This window comes from Equus caballus, chromosome 14 (genome assembly GCF_041296265.1).
Source record: "Equus caballus isolate H_3958 breed thoroughbred chromosome 14, TB-T2T, whole genome shotgun sequence".
Lineage (NCBI taxonomy): Eukaryota > Metazoa > Chordata > Mammalia > Perissodactyla > Equidae > Equus > Equus caballus.
Window position 1 is genome coordinate 59772646 of NC_091697.1, and position 18117 is coordinate 59790762.

The 18117-nt window shown below is 38.7% G+C and overlaps 1 protein-coding gene across 39 annotated transcripts in view; it reads right to left on the bottom strand.

The window, feature by feature from the left end:
• Positions 1-18117, bottom strand: part of CDC42SE2 (CDC42 small effector 2) — a 131551-nt gene that overhangs the window by 2811 nt on the left and 110623 nt on the right. For 37 of the 39 annotated variants that reach the window (XR_002799663.2, XR_011424936.1, NM_001433545.1 and 34 more), the window contains 2 exon segments: positions 4791-4892; positions 369-489 (listed from right to left, as the gene is read on the bottom strand). Coding sequence is in view for 37 of the 39 variants with exons in the window: in NM_001433545.1 (NP_001420474.1) it covers positions 388-489; positions 4791-4892 (204 nt within the window). In the remaining 2 variants the exon portion in view is untranslated. 39 annotated transcript variants of the gene reach the window in all.

Here is an 18117-nt window from a genome sequence, read left to right on the forward strand (position 1 = left end):
TTCACTACAGTTGGACTCCCTGCAGTACCAGTACTCAAAATAATAGCCTCACTCTTGTCTAAAGGACACATAAGCAACGTCTTGTCACCAGAATCTCAGTCAAAGCCTCCTCCCCAACCAGATGTCTTACAGCGTTTAATGTCTTCATATGGAAAAGAGCAAGCTAAAACTAATAACCAAATATGCAGTAACTACGTAGAATCGGCACTTCAGCAGCCTACTAAATATTGTGCCTTTTCCAGTAATTCACAATTTTTTAAAAAAGAGAACAAAATATATATTTGTAACCCCAAGACTTAAGTCTGTCTATGTTGTCAGCTGTCTGTCGGTGATGGAGGGCCGTGAAGCCCCAGCTCTGAGGTACTCACCAGAGAAGGGACCCGGGGGCTATCCTGCCTTCGTGTCCACAAGCTGCATCTGCACATTGGCAGCAGACATCCCGCCCCCGTAGCCGCCCTTGGACTGCATCTGGTTCTGAATGGAGCTAACCTGAAACACGACAGAACAGAACAGAACCGAACAAGTCAGGAACCAGGGCCAAAGCAACCAAGCCATTCTCGCCTCAACATTTTAGCTGGGCGGCTGTTCTCAGAAGGGTATTTTTTATAGGAAAAAATCTGTAATTTTTTTATAGACTTAAAATTTTTCTGACTATAAGGGCAAATGGTGAGGCTAGTAATTGAAACATTTTTTTTTTTTTGCCACAGCTCCCTCTCCCCACTGCGTTCTCTAGTTCCCAATTACTAAAAATGAGTTTTGTAATTCACAAAGCACTTGGTAGCATTTCAAAAACAGTCAAAAGTATACAGATAAATTCAACCTTCTGTTCCTTAACCTCAAGTATCTTAACTTACAGACACCTCACATATGATCACCTCAATTACTTAGAATAGAATCAGAAACAAAATAAGTATGAATGAAATTGGACCAGCCAAAGAAAAAATTTTCAAGTCCATGTAAAATTTACATACTTGATACAGTTGTAATATCGTCTGATAAAATAAAAAAGAGCCTAAGAATCCAAAGACTTAGACTGTAGTCCAGATTTATTCATATTGTAACTCCAGGTGAACCATTTATCCTCTCTGAATATCAGGCTTATTCTCTGTAAAACGGTTAACATGATAATCTCTCCTAACCACATCACAGGGCTACTTTCTGATAGACTGTAAGATATATAAATGCTGGGATAATTTCTAACTTTGCTGAAACAAAAGCACCTAAAGTTATTTGCAAACTGTGCAGTATTCTTAATGTATCATCATTATTCCAATCTTAGTTCATATCAATTAGAAACAGTTTGGAAGCAGAGAATAAGAGAATCAGGCTAGACTGCTAGAAAAAGGGAGCACTAAGGTGGTTCTGGAAGTGATGAGCTGACAGTGAAGAGTCAGCACTGGGAGGCAGGTCCGGACATAATGGAATCAGCTCAAAGGGCACTTCACATTTCCACAGTCTCAGGAGGCGGAGGTGGGGCAAGCACAGGGGAAGGGAGCACCATCCATTAATTAATCTACTTATCAAATACTTACTAAGCACTTAATACAACAGAAAACATGACATACAAGGTGCTTTTTTCATTGGTGATCCTGAGTCAATATGTTTAAAGAAAGTAATAACACTTGCCTACTTTGTTTTTGGAGTAAGGCAGGTTTAAATATATTCTAAGAGAACAGAAAAGCAAAATATAAAATGCATAGCTTATTTAGATCCAAAGGGTTTAGGTGAGTAAATGTAGTTGGCTCTTAAATGGGTACATTTTATGGGGCTGGCCTGGTGGTGTAGTGGTTAAGTTCATGCGTTCCACTCTGGCAGCCAGGGGTTCACGGGTTTGGATCCCCAGTATGGACTTACACACCGCTCATCAAGCCATGCTGTGGTGGGGTCCCACATACAAAATAGAGGAGGATTGGCACAGATGTGAGCTCAACAACCATCTTTCTGAAGCAAAAAGAGGAAGATCGGCAACAGATGTTAGCTCAGGGCCAATCTTCCTCACCGAAAAACAAAAAAACAAAAACTGTCACTCTTAAATGGGTACCTTTTTACCCATTAACTGAAAAATTTACTTTTGTGGAACATCTTACTCTAACAATATCACATACAGTCATGCCCCACCTAATGGCGTTTCTGTCAATGATGGACCGCAGACAACAGTGGTCCCATAAGATGAGCACCATGTAGCCTACGTGTGTACTGGGCTACACCACCGAAGTTCATGGAAGTACACTCCATGATGTGCACACAACAACAAAATCACCTAACGACACATTTCTCAGAACACATCCCCAGCATTAAGTGACACATGACTGTAAAGTGTTACTGTAATATCTGTTCACATTACTCAAATGACTATTTTAGGTAAGAGTCTATGAAAAAGAAACTGAAATCTACAGGCCCGCAGGCGCAACATGTTTTATTGTGCTTTGCAGATACTGCGTTTTTTTACATAACCATCCCCCAGCAAAAAGACTACGACTCACTGAAGGCTCAGATGATGGTTAACATTTTTTAGCAATAAAGTATTTTTTAATTAAGGTATGCACTTTTTTCTTTTAAAGACATAATGCTATCAGACTACAGTATAGTGTAAACATAACTTTTTTTTTTAAAGATTGGCACCTGAACATAACTTTTATATCCACTGGGAAACCAAAAAATTCTTGTGACTAGTTTTATTGTGATACTCACTTTACTGCAGTGGTCTGGAACCAAATGCACAATATCTCTGAGTTATGTCAGTATTTATTTTAAGTAAACTTGCTCAGTCTGAGGAGGCTACAGCCAGTTCAAACTCATTTTCCAATCAGTTCAAATTCATTTTCTGCTCCTTTCTGGTAATATCATGTTTTGTGGCACAAACTTGATTTCACCCTGGTACCACATAATTTCCTACCTAACATGACATGTTAGCTTTTACAGCTATTTTTAGGTCTATTTAAAAAACAACAACATCTTTATATTTTTACGTGGTGCATTTATAATGCTATGCAGCTTCTTAAAAAAAAAAAAAACAACCTGTTTTTCCTCCAAAAGTCAATCCTTCAATTCCAAACTGAAGGATCTGAATTTTCTAATAAGAAACCCTTCAGTGTTAAGACTGAATGTACTACTGTAATTGTGGATATATAATATTTTAACACAACAGGGCTATATTATTAAAAGAGTCACAGAAACCTTTTCTAGAAAGAAGTTAGTATGAAAGGCAGTCCTGGGAAGAACAGTATATTTAGGGGAAAAAAGAAACTATAAGTCACTTGAGTCTTCAGCAGCCAGTGTGGCACGGCTGTTTCATACACATCAAGCCATGTTCCTAATACGAGCTGCTCAGTTCTTAGGATAGAGAAACTTAAGAGAAACCATTTCTTTGGAGAGAGAACATATTTATGGTTTTGTCTCATTTGCACTGTTATTGCACAGGAGAACAGAAGTCTCTCACCAAATCAGGGAGTGCATATCACTGTGGAGACAAAAAACTAACACAGGCAATGACTACAAAGGCCTTTGGGAGACACACTGGTTCTGAAGAGCTAAAACACTTCATAAAAATCCTGCTGCAGGGAGCAGAGAGGCTGCCTGGAGCCTGCAGGGCAGAACCTCCACAGCAGCTGAGGGCCCGTCTCGATCCCACATCTCAGCTGAAGAGGCGGCCGTGGGAGCCCTGCAAGGAACAGTGCTTAAGTTCTGCCTAAAACAATGGCAAGCAACAGTCACCTCCACCAAGGACAGGCTTTTCACAGAGACAAAATGCCAGACAGGAATCTTAAAGGAAATTCTGAAATGTGCATAAACAAGAGTTAAAAATTTAAATATCATGAACTAAAAATTTAAATTGTCCTATATAGTCAGATGTTTTAAAAACCTGAACTGGGGAAGAAGACATTTGTTGATGAGAAAGAAATTAAAATTCATCATATATAACACATTTGAAAGCATTCATTGTCTCTCTCTATATAATAATAACCATATTAACAAAAGTCATAGGGTCCCCTTTGGTCTTTTCATTCCACACTCATCCAGGAAACAAAGCTGCTGCATTATACTTTGACAGCAACCTGACACTTCTTACATTTCCACAAAAGCACTGAGTGAAACAAAGTACTTTTCCTACAGATTTAAAACACGATGTTTCCTTTCCAGGAAGCTACAAATGTCATTCCTTTGCTTACCTAGTAACTGAAGTGACAAACTTGTTTGCTGTATCCAGGATACCCATCCAGCTAGTTTAAAGTCTCTGTTCTCTGCTAAGGCCTTGATGCTGATGAGTGAGTGAGCATATAACGGGTCATGATTTTGTGTTTTAGAAGCCTTATCGACTTTCTGGTTCTACACACTTTAAGGATCATCTAGATGCACACCTTGCTTTACATTTGAGGGAAAGAGGCTCTGGATACTTAGTGGCTTGCTTCAGGGCAAAAGTGAGGCAGAGCCCTGAGAAAAGCCCTCATTTGGTGGTGCTTCCATTACACTGCATGAGAATCAATGGGATATTAACTTCCATTCTGAACTCAAGTCCTTTAAAGGTTACAAGTTTGTATTCAGGAGAAAGGTAGCTATGAAGAGTTTAGTACAAGAAACAGAGACCAATGCATAACTTGGCAAATTAGATGAGAGATTAAGTTTTAATTGTTCATTTTCTTCTCTCTTCTATACTCACATTATATATTTATCTTCGATGTCTACAAATTCATTCAGCATGGTGTAATCATTAAGAACGTCCATACATGTCACACAGGTTACATACGTCTATGCCCCAAGGCCCCATCTGCATGCCCCACCAATATACTTACTGAATTCATTCCGCTGAACAGATCTCCGGATCCCACGTGAGCAGTATGTACAAAGTTGGTTGGCTCTCCAATCATACTTCGGTCAATCCGCCGGCGCCTTTTCTAAAACATGGAGAACAATGTATAGAGAACATGATCTTGTTAACGAAAAACTTATTCTGATGGATTTATATACTATGAGTAGCTTTGTTTAACAATTTAATAAATTTGCCCAGGACACAAAAATACCTAAATCTTGGACTACCATTATTACTTCTTATGATGAAGTCCCCAATAGAAATATACGTACAAAAAAAATGATCGGTAAAGCAAAATATTAGGTTATTATTTAGAACGTGAAATAGATTATTTGGTCTGGTTTTGGTCAGACACATTAGTATAATAACCATTTAAGTTTTATTCTTTTTTAAAAAAATGAGACAAATATAAACTTATCATCAGTCAGTATTATTGTCAGCAAAGAATACAGTGTGATTTGAGTACAACATTATGACTTTTTTTTTCCCCGAGGAAGATTCAGCCTGACCTGACATCCTGCCAATCTTCTTCTATTTTTTAGTATGTGAGCCACCAGCACAACATGGCCACTAACAGAGCAGTGTAGGTCCACATACCTGGGAACTGAACCTGGGCCACCAAAGCAGAGCACACCAAACTTAACCACTAGGCCACCAGGGCTGGCCCAACATTATGACTTTTAACATTAACAAAAGGATTGTATTTTGATGGTTATTACTTTGATTATACCCAACTACCCTTCCACGCTGCAATCAACCTGTCAGCTGCTCTGTATGGGGAAGATTTGGTCCTAGTTCATTCACTGTTTTCTGATCTGTTCCAGCTGGAACAAAACCCTATCCAACCTCAGTCCACTAGGCTGGGGTTTACTGACTCCTAATTTTTGGCAACCACTTCTTACAAGTGCAGGACCCTACTTCCCAGTAACTTAGCTACCAGCTGGAGTCCTTGCCCCACCAATATGCCCATCCACCTCAGTAGAGATATTTCCTACCCTGCTGCTGTTTCACTGGTCATCTGAGATTTTTCCAGAGATTAAGGCATTAATGTTAAAAGCCAGTATACATTCTTTTACTGTCCTCTAGCTTTTATTGCTACAGATTAGAATCCCAAAAGAAGCCTGATGTTTTTCCTCTGAAATATTTATGTTCATCCTCAGAGTTCAACAGAGACACTGGGCTATCTCTAAGTTTGTTGGTTTTTCCTTCCAGTGTTCCGTACGGCATACGGTTGGTCACTCTAGATCTGAACACAGGTTTTACTATATCTTAGAAAAGTTTTCTTCTATTATTTCTTTGATATCGCTCCTTGGGTTCCTTTTTGCTATTCCCAGAGCTCCTGTTATGTGGACATTTGAATGAGTGTTTACATGTGAGAGAGAGCGTGTGTTATCTTCCAAGTTCCTTATATTTTCATCCATTATTTTTATTTCTCTTTATAGTTTTGCTGCAGTGGAAAATAATTCCACTTGATCCCCTTCAGGAATCAACAAATTTTTTTTATAGGCCAGATAGTAAAGTTTTTAAGCATGCAAGCCGTACAGTCTCTGTCGTAGTAGAATGTAGTATGTCTGTCATTGTAGTATGAAAGCAGCTACAGACAATGCATAAACAAATGAGTGTGGCTGTGTTCCAGTACATATTTACTTACAAAAACAGGTGGCAGGCTAGATCTGGCCTACAAGCAGTAGTTTGGTGACCCCAGTTCCAGACCAGTAATTTTTTCAGTGGTACATTCATAATTTCACTTTTCAATTATAGCTATTTCTTCAGAAGCTCTTTGTTATGAGATCTCATCACTGCAATATTTTTTAATCTCTTTGAGAATTTGTATTATAGCTTCTTATCTTTTCCTCTTAAAATGTTTGACTATATGAATTAGAGTCTATAAACTAGGGAGCAAAATACTCTCATTCCTTTACTTCTCCAAATTTAGTTACTTCAAGCCCCTTTTAGAAGGGTTGATAAGAAATTCAACCCATGTTGTGGGGCCCTGCTCCATAGGATTATAGAAAAATTATAGGTTAAAATGGCGTCAGGAAACCAAGGGAGGGTCTAGATCCTTTGTCTTTGTTCTTCAATTTTTCTATTCTGTAGCACAGTGCACGGATTTCCTGCTATTTTTTTTTTTTTTGCACAGGCTAATTCAGGTGCCCTAAAGGTGCCTCATACACACTCCCTGCCCCTAATCACAGACTTGACACCCACAGCCCTCCTTTGACCCAGGATGCCATGCTAGCAATGTGCTCATCTCTTCCATCCTGTTCCCCAGACTCTCAGTTTGTCTATTTCTACACACCCCTTTCAACACACTTCCCTTCAAACTCTTCTCATCTGGGATGATACAGCATAAGTCCCTAAATGAGCCTTAAGATGTAATGCTACCTTCTCTTTTCTAAGATTAAGGTAGGGAAAGAAGATGCTAATGGTAGTTGTGCGCCTTTTTTCTTCTTGGTAAATAGTGTTACATTTCCATTAAATTTGCACTGTTAGGAAGCTATTTGTTTGCCAGGCACACCCAAATGTATCTTCACCATCAGAGGATGTGAATTTTCTCAACACCTGGGCAGGACAAATTGTTGGAGTTTCTTCCCCAGTAAGCCCCTTGACTGACAAGTAGAGAGGGAGGCTTCTAGGTTCTTGGCACACTCCAGATATGAGCATAAAAGGGAAGTCTCCAGTTGAAGAAAAAGGCTACCAGTTAGGTTCCATGGGATAATTGTATCTGCAGGACTGCAGACTTTTCCCAAGGCCCTGTGCACCTAACTCACAGGGACAACAGCGCCTGATGTGCTGAGTGTGCCACTTGGCTCTGCCAAAGGGCCCTTTCAAGCAGGCAAGGGACTGGCATATTTCAGAGAATAAGATCCACACTTCTAGGTCACTGTGTCTTGATCATCCCTTGCCCTGTGAGCACACAGAAGCAACTTCTAACAGTTCTGAATCTGCATCATTTCCTCCGGAAGGATGTGTTTGGGGCTTAGCAGACGGCTACACTTGGCCCGCATCTCCCGGTTAAGTGATTTATTCTAACAGTCGAATTATTGCAGGAAGATGTTGGCAGAGAAGAGTTACCATGGTGCACTCAGGCCACCACTAATGTCACCCAGAAATGCATCTTGAAAGAACCAATTAATGGATATGCTTGTGAACTGATACACTTCTGAAAGAGGGATATTAATATACACTGATAAATAATATTCTGAATACCAAGGGAGAATGTGCAAAAAAGGATTAACTAAACTGGTTCAAAAGAGACTACTCTCACACTGAAAAGCAAAGGACAGGAAGACTTCAACTTACCTCTACTATAATGACTATGTTAGGTAACTAATTTAAAAATCTGAAAATAGTGAATCCTTTTCAATTTGAATTTCACTGAGTTGGGGAGTTGAACTTTCTCTTTAGTACTGGAAGGTTTCTTCATGCCACCTAATCTCACCTTGATTTTAGGGTATAAAAGTGGAAGCTTTCAGTCGTTCCTTCATGAAAGGCTACAGGGACACAGCTTCTAAAGCAGGGGAATGACATGACCAAATTGGTTTTAAAAGGCTACTCCGTGACACGTACAGGTGGAAGGCAGGATGGAGGGGACCAAAGGAGAAGCTATTATAGTAATGATGGTGAAAAGAGATTACCTGGATTCAACTAATAGCAGAAATGAAAAGAAGTGGGTATAATCAAGAGGTCTTCAGTGGGTAAAAACAATAGAATTTGGTTGTTGACTGGATTTGAGAATTGAGGGAGAGGAAGAAATTAAGAAAGATGCAAAGATTTCCTATCTGAGAAGAATGCACAATTCCCCGGGTTAGATAATACTGAAAGAGGACCAGGCTTTAGGGGAAGACGAAAAATCCAGTTTAAAACACACTGAATCTGAGGTGTCTGTGAGACATCCAGGTGAAGTTATCAAAATGGCAAGTTGGATACATGGATACAGCAATCAAAAGAGGGTAAACTAGAGATAACAAATAGAGAGTCATAAAAATGCTGTAGGAGTTAATGAGACTTCCTAGGAAGAAAGCTGCGGGGAGGAACTTGAAATAAGTTTGGGGGTGGGAGGGAAATAAGCCATCAAAAGAGGCCAGCAACAGCCTGAAAGTAAGGAGGAAAAGCAGGTGTGTCTTCTTGAAAGTGTCAAGAAGAATTAGGCAATATAGTTGAAAGCTGGTGAGATGTCAGTTAGAGAGAAATATGTTCACTGGTTTCAGCAACATGGAGCGAGCACCTCAGTGAGTGCTGTGTCAGCGGAGTGAGGCTGGAAGGCAGCAGAGGGGACTGAGGGGTGTCCAGGAGGTGGAGAAATTGAGCCATCAAACAGACAACTGGAGAAGTCTGGCCTTCTGGACAAGGAGAAGAAAGAGCTGTAGCTGAAGGCAGAAGAAATGAGGACTGCAAATTTCCCTTGAAGATGAGAAAGATCCAGTAAAAGAGGAGAGACTGAAAGTATAGAAAAATAAAGGATTACCAACATAAGGTTCCAGAGAAGGTAGGAGGGATGAATCCAGACAGAGGCCGAGGTGTTCTTTAGACTCCTAACACTGTTAATGAATCAAAATCTAGATTCTAAGTATAATTAAATATTTTAAAATACAAAAACGCGATATTTTTCAGGCACACTGTGGATATTTAAAGAATAGCACACTTTTTTGGTGTGCTGAATTAAGAATAAAAGATACAGACAAGATTTAAATCATGGGCAAACAAGGGGAATTCCAGAGTTGGGCCTCTGCAAAGAAAAACAGGAAATGGTGCACTCGGCTCTGATACGTATTAACTGTTGTCAGTAGCAGAGTCACCGTTTTTCCTGGAAACATACTCTATTCTTCACAGGGAACTTTATTAAGACTGTCGACCGTCTGAATAATTCCTGCCATCCTTAAAATATTAACTATTATTCTGCATAAGGTCAAGGACTAGAGGTATGCAAAAGCGAATAGCTGTGTTAGGGTGGAGGGGATTAGGGGAAATGTCTCTTCCCATTTATTGTGTGTCAATTATGCCTCATTAGAGCTGTTTAAATCTTAGAGATCCATACTGAAATATTTTTGGATGAACTGTCATATCCAGAATTTGCATTAAATTCTCCAACTGGAGGGGGAGGTGTTACATGTGAAACAAGATGGCACCCCCCCCATCGACAACTATGTGTGTGGTTGGGTGGCTGGGTTTCTCTTCCCCCTATTTTTGTGTATATTTGATAATTTTCCCAATAAGAAGTTTTAAAAAATAAGAAGTTTTAAAAAAGACTTGTAAATTCCTTTAGTTTCCTCCTACTCATACAACTTTACATAAAAAATTCTGTATCATGGACTAATAAAAATGGTGTGGCACAAGTAGGAATAAACATTTAATTTCATGTCTGATTTCCATCAGAACTTAATCTTGTCCTTATTCTTCCTGATGCCTTACAATTCTAAATTCATTCCCTACCCACTTCCCGTCTTCCTCCCAAAACTACTAAAAGATGTAAGTTTTAAAAAAATTTACTGCAGAGCTACCACATAACATACGGCTAGCTACAACATCTATTTAGTTTAACACTGCTATTCATATACATCATTCATATCTTCACATCACATGTTTCTTCTTTGAAAATAAAACGGCAAAAATGACTTAAACAATAAGGCAAGGTGTTCACTGTCTTCAGAGTCTCCATACCACTTCTCTACACTGTTCTCAGCTCCACCCTCCGCCCTCCTCATGTCAGTTTTAGTCTCAGGCTGGGAGCAACACAGATGCAGCAAGTCCAGGCCTTGCATCTGTGTAGAACGACATACAGAGGAATACCTCTTTATCAGAAACAAGGCACATTTCCCCTGAGGTTTCCACACAACTTCCCCTGGCATAGGGGAATTCTGTGAGTTCTACGCCCTGTCTTGAACCAACCCCTTTCACTCACAGAATGTCTGTCTTAGCCAAGCCAATCACAGCTAAAGGAGTGCAGACTCCATGACTGGCACAGAGCCTCAGGGATCACCAGGAGTATGAGGGTCCACTGCTCAAACTGTATGGCTTCTATACAGCAGAGGGGAGGAGGAATGGATGCCGTGGTTAGAATGATAATGTCCACCAAGCAACTGTTATGAAATTTAAAAATTACTAGGCAAATGTTTATTTTAAAAACCTGGAATGTAAAATTCAGAGAAAGATTATTCCAAGATTATTCTTCCAACAGATCCCTCTTCTCTGGTTTCCCACCAATCTCTCTGGCCACTACTTCTATCTGCTTTTGTTTATCTTGCAGAAGCTGGTGTTCTCCAGGATATCCTAGGTCCCTTTTCTTCCCTCTCCCATGTCTTCATCTCATTAACTCTATGCTGATAACTAAGTCAGTCTATTTTCTCTTTTCTGGGATTAAGACTATACATTCCACTGCTTACCGGACAGCTCCATGTGAAGCTCAAGAGGATTTTCAAATTTCCTATGTCCAAAACTGAACACACAATCTTCTTTCTGTAATCCATTCCTCCTCTTCATTTCCTCTCTGGGTAAACATTTCTACCAGTGTTTCAAGCTAGATTTGAAGGCTGTCCCTCGCTCCTCCTCCTTCCTCATATTATCACGTCCGATCAGCATCACATCCTATGAATTGTTCCCTTTTACTCTTTCCATCCCTGTCACTGCTACAGCCTTATATCAAGTCCCTGTCGCCTTTTACCTAGATCACTAACTTACTTGCTTCCAGTTTTACAACGTTCTTTCTCCTCCCAATATTCTTCCCCTTGTATCCACATATACCTTCATAAAGTACAAAACTGATTATGTCATTCATCTGTTTAAAATCCCTAATGGCTTTCCAAAACTTTCAGGATAAATTCGAAACTCTACAGCTCATGAAGTCCTGTTTCTCTCTCCAAACTCATCTTACACTATTCCCTTCCTCACATTCTAAGCTGTCATCTGCTACTTGAAGTTCCCTAAATATGCTATGTTCCCTCTCACTCCTCTGCCCTCTGTCCAGAAGGATCTCTCCTACAGCTCCTTAATTTGACTAACTCAGGCCTTATTCCTTCATACCCTCTAGTCTGGGTGAGGTGCTCCTCCTCTGTGCTCTCAGAGTGCCTTGTGTTCACCTCTACCAAAGTAAAATTTACATCTCACACCAAGTTCAAACTGTCCACTGGATGGTAGATGTGCTCCTATATACAGAGGGCATATAAAATGTGAATCCACAAGGGCCAGCACCATACATGGTACCTAGCAATTCATCAACAAACTTTTTTTGGAATGAATGAATTTATGAATGTATAAATGTTACATTCATAGTTTTTAAGGATTAATTTTCAAACACGTTTTTGTAGCAATATAAATACTTTGTCTCTCTCATATTTCCAGACTATTGATCAAGTACAGCTTCTAGAGAAACTAATTACTTAGTCACTTAAAAGTTAAAACCTCCTCTAAGACTGGTCTCTGGGCAGATTAGTGTGTAAACACATGCCACTGAGGAGCAAATTAAGGCCCACAGGGTAACAGGAGGCCTAAGGTTAAGAGCGCAGGGTGGAACAGCCTGAAGTACTTCTAGAAAGGGACACAGAGAACAAATTAACAATAAAAGTGCCTGCCATCTGGGGCAGTGAAAAACAGCTGGTACTTTCAGGCTGTAAGATAGTAATCAGTTATATCAATATGGCCTAAGTAAATAAAAGTAAATAAAGTAAAAAAAGTAAAAAGTAAAAAAAGTAAAAGTAAATAAAAGTATTAAAAGTAAATAAAAGGTTGAAAAAGAAAGAGATGCTCCTGACTTGACTTTGTGACCTGGAGAAAGTCAGCTGAGTCATAAAACTTAATCCCCCCACCTGTGGATTATATCAAATAAACGTATGATTCCCAGATTATGTTGAACACCCAGCAAACATCCAGGGGCCCCACAGGATATTTTCAATTTGAAGGAAACACACTGATAGTCAATATAGGTATGATACTGTGTGAACTACTAACTTGAGAGAAATTTCAAAATTTCAACATTAGAGCATACACTCTTTTCAATGACATATCTTTGTGAAGCAGAGTTTTCAGTGGTTGTTATGAAAAAAGCCCAAGCATTGTACAAAAGTCAATATGGAACTGGAAAAGCAGGTGGTGGTTTTCATTCTGATTCTACAGCTTGAGAAGCTGGGTAAGGAGCTGGGTAATGCTTAGTAGGCACACACATCCCATAAGTAATTGTGGTTATTTAAGAATGAAATAAGAATTTATTTTTTCTTTCAGTTTATGTGTATTATTTTTTTAAATGGCAACCAAGTTGTTAGGACATAAATATTTACTAAGTTGTCTGCACCAAACTAGTTATTAAATAAATCTGCAAAGTATTTCTTTTGGCCCAGGGGTGCCATGAAAAAAATTACTAAAGTGTTAAGGGCACCAAAAACAGAAAGTTTGGGAGCCTCTGAAATAAGCTAAGTTAATTGTTTGAAATATTGACAGTGTAACCAGGCACCAGGCATTTCTTAAACAAACAGCAATTTTTTCTATGATGCCACTGACATTGATGCCTAGAGTACATGAGTTGCCTTCGAGTCACCTCCTATTATCCATCCAGTTCATATGACAGGAAAAAAAAAAAGGCTAACAAACACAATAATAACATAAAAATGGATTCGACATTTTTGGTAGTAAAGGAAAAGGACTTTCCTAGTGGGTCTTCACTTACACAAAAAATGAAAACAATACCTTTCATGGTAATAATGTCAACAAACTACATGAAATGCTCTTACCGCAAACCTCTTCCCACTTGGCAATTCCCTATTCATTCCTTAAGACACAGCTCAAACATAACCTAAGTTGAGGCCGCTGGGTATTCCTTGGTCTTAGCATTCAGAGCACAAGGCTCCTATTTCAATTATAGCACTTAAAATACCATGTTATGATTTATCTACTTAGAGTCTGATTTTCCCACTCTACTAAAAGTTCTTCTGTGACCACAGCTGTGCCTGATACATCAGACAATAAATGGCTGCTGAATGAATAAAAGGCTTTAAAAGAAACAATGTCAGCTCAGTTCTCTAAATACTACTGTCTTATGCAACGTTATGACCAAATACCTCTCAAGGACCTATTATGAAAAAATGTAATGCCGATGCTAGTATAGTTTATATTTCTGCCCCCAAAATTACTTCTCTAACGGTTTTATTTTCTCTATTTCACAATACTGCTGCGTCCCACAGAGTAATTCACTGTCATCACTGTTTTGGTTTTATACTGGGTGGAACCTGGAAAGCAGTGGTTCTCAAACTTTAGGATACACCAGAATCCCTGGAGTGTTTGTTACAACACATGCTGCCAGCTCTACTTGCAGAGTTTAAGATCCAGCAGGTTTAGGGGAAGGGTGGGGCATCTGCATATCTAACAACACGCCAAGTGACACTGATGGCTCAGTGGTTTAGAAACACTGGCTCTAAAGATTTACAACTGAGTATTTAAAAAGTAATGGGTAATACTTAAGAGTCTTACTACACGCCAGGCACACTTCTAAGCACTTTAAATACAGGAACTCATTTGCTACTACCTTGAATAGCAGTATGTTTTAATATTCCCTTCAAATCTGAGAGCCTCTGGCAAACTCTCACTTGCTATCTCTTGACCTTTGCTCAAGTCCCTACCTTATATTCCCATTTGGTCACCTCTCAACTGTACTCCCTGAATAAAATTTTACAATTATTTGTGTCTTTTTTCATTATTTGGATAGCCATTAGGTTGAGTATTTTTTTCTCATTAAAAATGAACAACTCTACAACAACCAAGCCACCAATGTTTTTTTAATCAATAGTTTTTATCAAAAAGAAGGGCTTATTTCACTGTAGCAAACAAAGAAACACTTCTATCTTCTCAGGGCTCAGCAAAGAAGAAGCAGACAGAAACACACATCTCCCAGTATTTCCCCAGAAGAGGCCTATTTGCATACTTTAAGCTGCTGCCTGAGCATATGGCTTCCAATCAGCCTGCATCTAGATGCTGACTGAGACCCTCCTGTTTGGGACACTGACAGCTCTTAGCATACCCTCACAGACTAGGAACCATTAACAAAAAACATAGTGTGAACAATAACAAGGTTTGAAAGACTACCAAGAACGTGGGCCAGGCTGAATAATAAGGTTCAACTCCTACACGAGACCAGTCCGTTGAGACTGGGAGAGGTGGCTCCTTTATATAAGGCACAGAAACCAAAACAAAGAGTTAAGGAAAATGAAGAAACAGGAATATGTTCCAAACAAAAGAACAAGATACAACTCCAGAAACAGACCTTAATGAAATGGAGATAAGTGATTTACCTGATAAAAAGTTTGAAACAATGGTCATAAAGATGCTCACTGAGGTCGGGGGGAAATACATGAAAAAAGTGACAATTTCAAGAAAGAGATAGAAAATATAAGAAATTACCAAACAGAAATCATAGAGCTGAAGAATACAATAAGTAAACTGAAAAGTTCAACAGAGGGGTTCAACAAAAGCCTAGCTCAAGTGGAAGAAAGGATCAGCAAACTTGAGGAGAGGGCAGTGGAATTTATCCAGTCAGAGGAAAAAAAAAAAAAAATGAATGAAAAAGACTGAAGATATCTTAAGGGACTTATGGGACAACATCAGATGGACCAACATTCACATTAAAGAGGTCCCAGAAGGAGAAGACAGGCCAGTACAGAAAGCTTATTTGAAGAAATAGTGACTGAAAATTTCCCAACACTGATGAAAGTAACAGATGTCCAAATCAAGGAAGCCCAGAGGGTTCCAAATAAGATGAATGCAACGAGGCCCACACCAAAAGACATTATAATTAAATTGTCAAAAGTTAAAGACAAGAAAAGAATCTTAAAAGCAGCAAGAGAAAAACAACTTGTTACCTACAAGGGGAATCTCTCCCATAAGACAATCAGCAGAAACATTGCAGGCCAGAAGAGAGTGGTATGATATATTTATTCTAGGTGCTGAAAGAAAAAAAACTGCCAACCAAGAATACTCTACCCAGCAAAGTGTCCTTCAGAATTGGAAGAGATAAAGAGTCTTCCAGATAAGCAAAAACTGACTATGCTGGCAGTACAATAATGTTAAAGAGAGTCATTCAAGCTGAAATGCATGGACACTAATTAGTAACAGGAACACATATGAACATATGTCTCACTAGTAAAGGTAAATATTCAGAATACTCAAATATTGTAAGGGTGGTGACTAAATCAATAGATTTATAAATCTAGTATGAAAGTTAACAGACAAAAGTAGTAAAAATAACTATAACTACAGTAATTTGTTAATGGATACACAAGGTAAAAAGATGTAAGCTGTGACATCAAAACATAAAATGTGGGGCCAGCCCCATGGCAAAGTGGTTAAGTGTGGCGCATTCCACTTCAGCGGCCCAGATTTGTGGGTTTGGAGCCTGGGCACGGACCTACACCACTTGTCAGCCATGCTGTGGTGGCGACCTACACATAAAGTGGAAGAAGACTGGCACAGATGTTAGCACAGGGCTAACATTCCTCAAGCAAAAAAAGAGGAAGATTGGCAACAGATGTTAGCTCAGGGCTAATCTTCCTCAGCAAAACAAAACATAAAACATTAGGAGGAGAGTAAAAGTATAGAACTTCAGTATGTGTTCAAACTCAAGTTGTCACCAACTTAAAATAGACTGTTATAAATATAAGATGTTTTATATAAGCCTCATGGTAACCAAGAAGCAAAAACTTGTAACAGATACACAAAAGATAAAAAGAAAGGAATCTAAGCCTGCTACTACAGAAAACTGTCAAATCACAAAGGAAGAGAGAAACAGAAGAAAGGAACAAAGGAATTACAAAACAGCCATAAAACAATTAACAAATATGGCAATAGTAAGTCCATACCTATCAATAATGAGTTTAAACGCAAATAGACTAAATTCTCCAATCAAAACACATAGTATCTGAATGGATCTTAAAAAAAAAGACCCAATTAGGTGCTGCCTACAAGAGACTCACTTCAATTTTAAGGATATACACAGACTGAAAGTGAAGGGATGAAAACAGATATTCCATGCAAACAAAAACCAAAAGAAAGCAGGGGTAGCTATACTTATATGAGACAAATTAGACTTTAAGACAAAGACTGTAATAAGTGACAAAGAATGGCATTATATAATGATAAAGGAGTCAATCTAACAAGAGGATATAACATTTGTAAATATTTATGCACCCAACAAGGGAGCACCTAAATATATAAAGCATTTATTAACATACCTGAAGGCAGAACTAGACAACCATGCAGTAATATTAGGGGACTTCAATAGTCCACTTTCAACAATGGATAGCTCATCCACGCAGAAAATCAATAAGGAAACACTGGACTTAAATGACATGCTAGATCAGGTGGACTTAGACTTTTACAGAACATTCCATCCAACAGCAGCAGAAAACACATTCTGTGAGGACATTGAATCAGTAATCAAAAATCTCCCAACAATGAAAAGTCCAGGACCAGATGGTTTCCCTGGTGAATTCTACCAAACATTTACAAAAGAAGTAACACCAACCCTTCTCAAATTCTTCCAAAAAGTGTAAGAGGAGAGAACACTTCCAAACTCATTTTACAAGACCAGAATTACCTGATACCAAAACCAGACAAGAACAAGAAAAAAATTACAGGCCAATAACCCTGATGAACATAGATTCAAAAATTCTCAACAAAATATTAGGAAATTGAATTCAATAGCACATTAAAAGGATCATATACCATGATCAAGTGGGATTTATTCCAGAGATAGAAGGATGGTTCAACATCTGCAAATTACAAAATGTGGTATATCATGTTAATAAAATATTCAGATGCAGAAAAAAACACTTTATTATAAATAGATGTTGACTTTTATCAAAACTCCCAACAAATTGGGCATAGAGGAAATGTACTTCAATATAATAAGGGCCATATATGACAAGCCCACAGCTAATATCATATTCAATGGTGAAAAGCTGATCACTTTTTCTCTAAGACCCAATAGAAGACAAGGATGCTCACTCTTGCCACTTTTATTCAATATAGTACCGGAAGTCGTAGCCAGAGCAGTTAGGCAAGAAAAAGAAATAAAAGGCATCCAAATTGAAAATGAATAAGTACAACTGTCTCCATTTACAGATGACATAATACTATATACAGAAAACACTACAGACCACCAAAAAACTGTATGTGATGTATGCCAAAGCAATCACGAGAAAGAATAACAGAGCTGGAGGCATCACACTTCCTGATTTCACACTATATTACAAAGCTATAGTAATCAAAACAGCATGGTACTGACACAAAAACAGACACACAGATCAATGGAATAGAATTGAGAGCCCAGA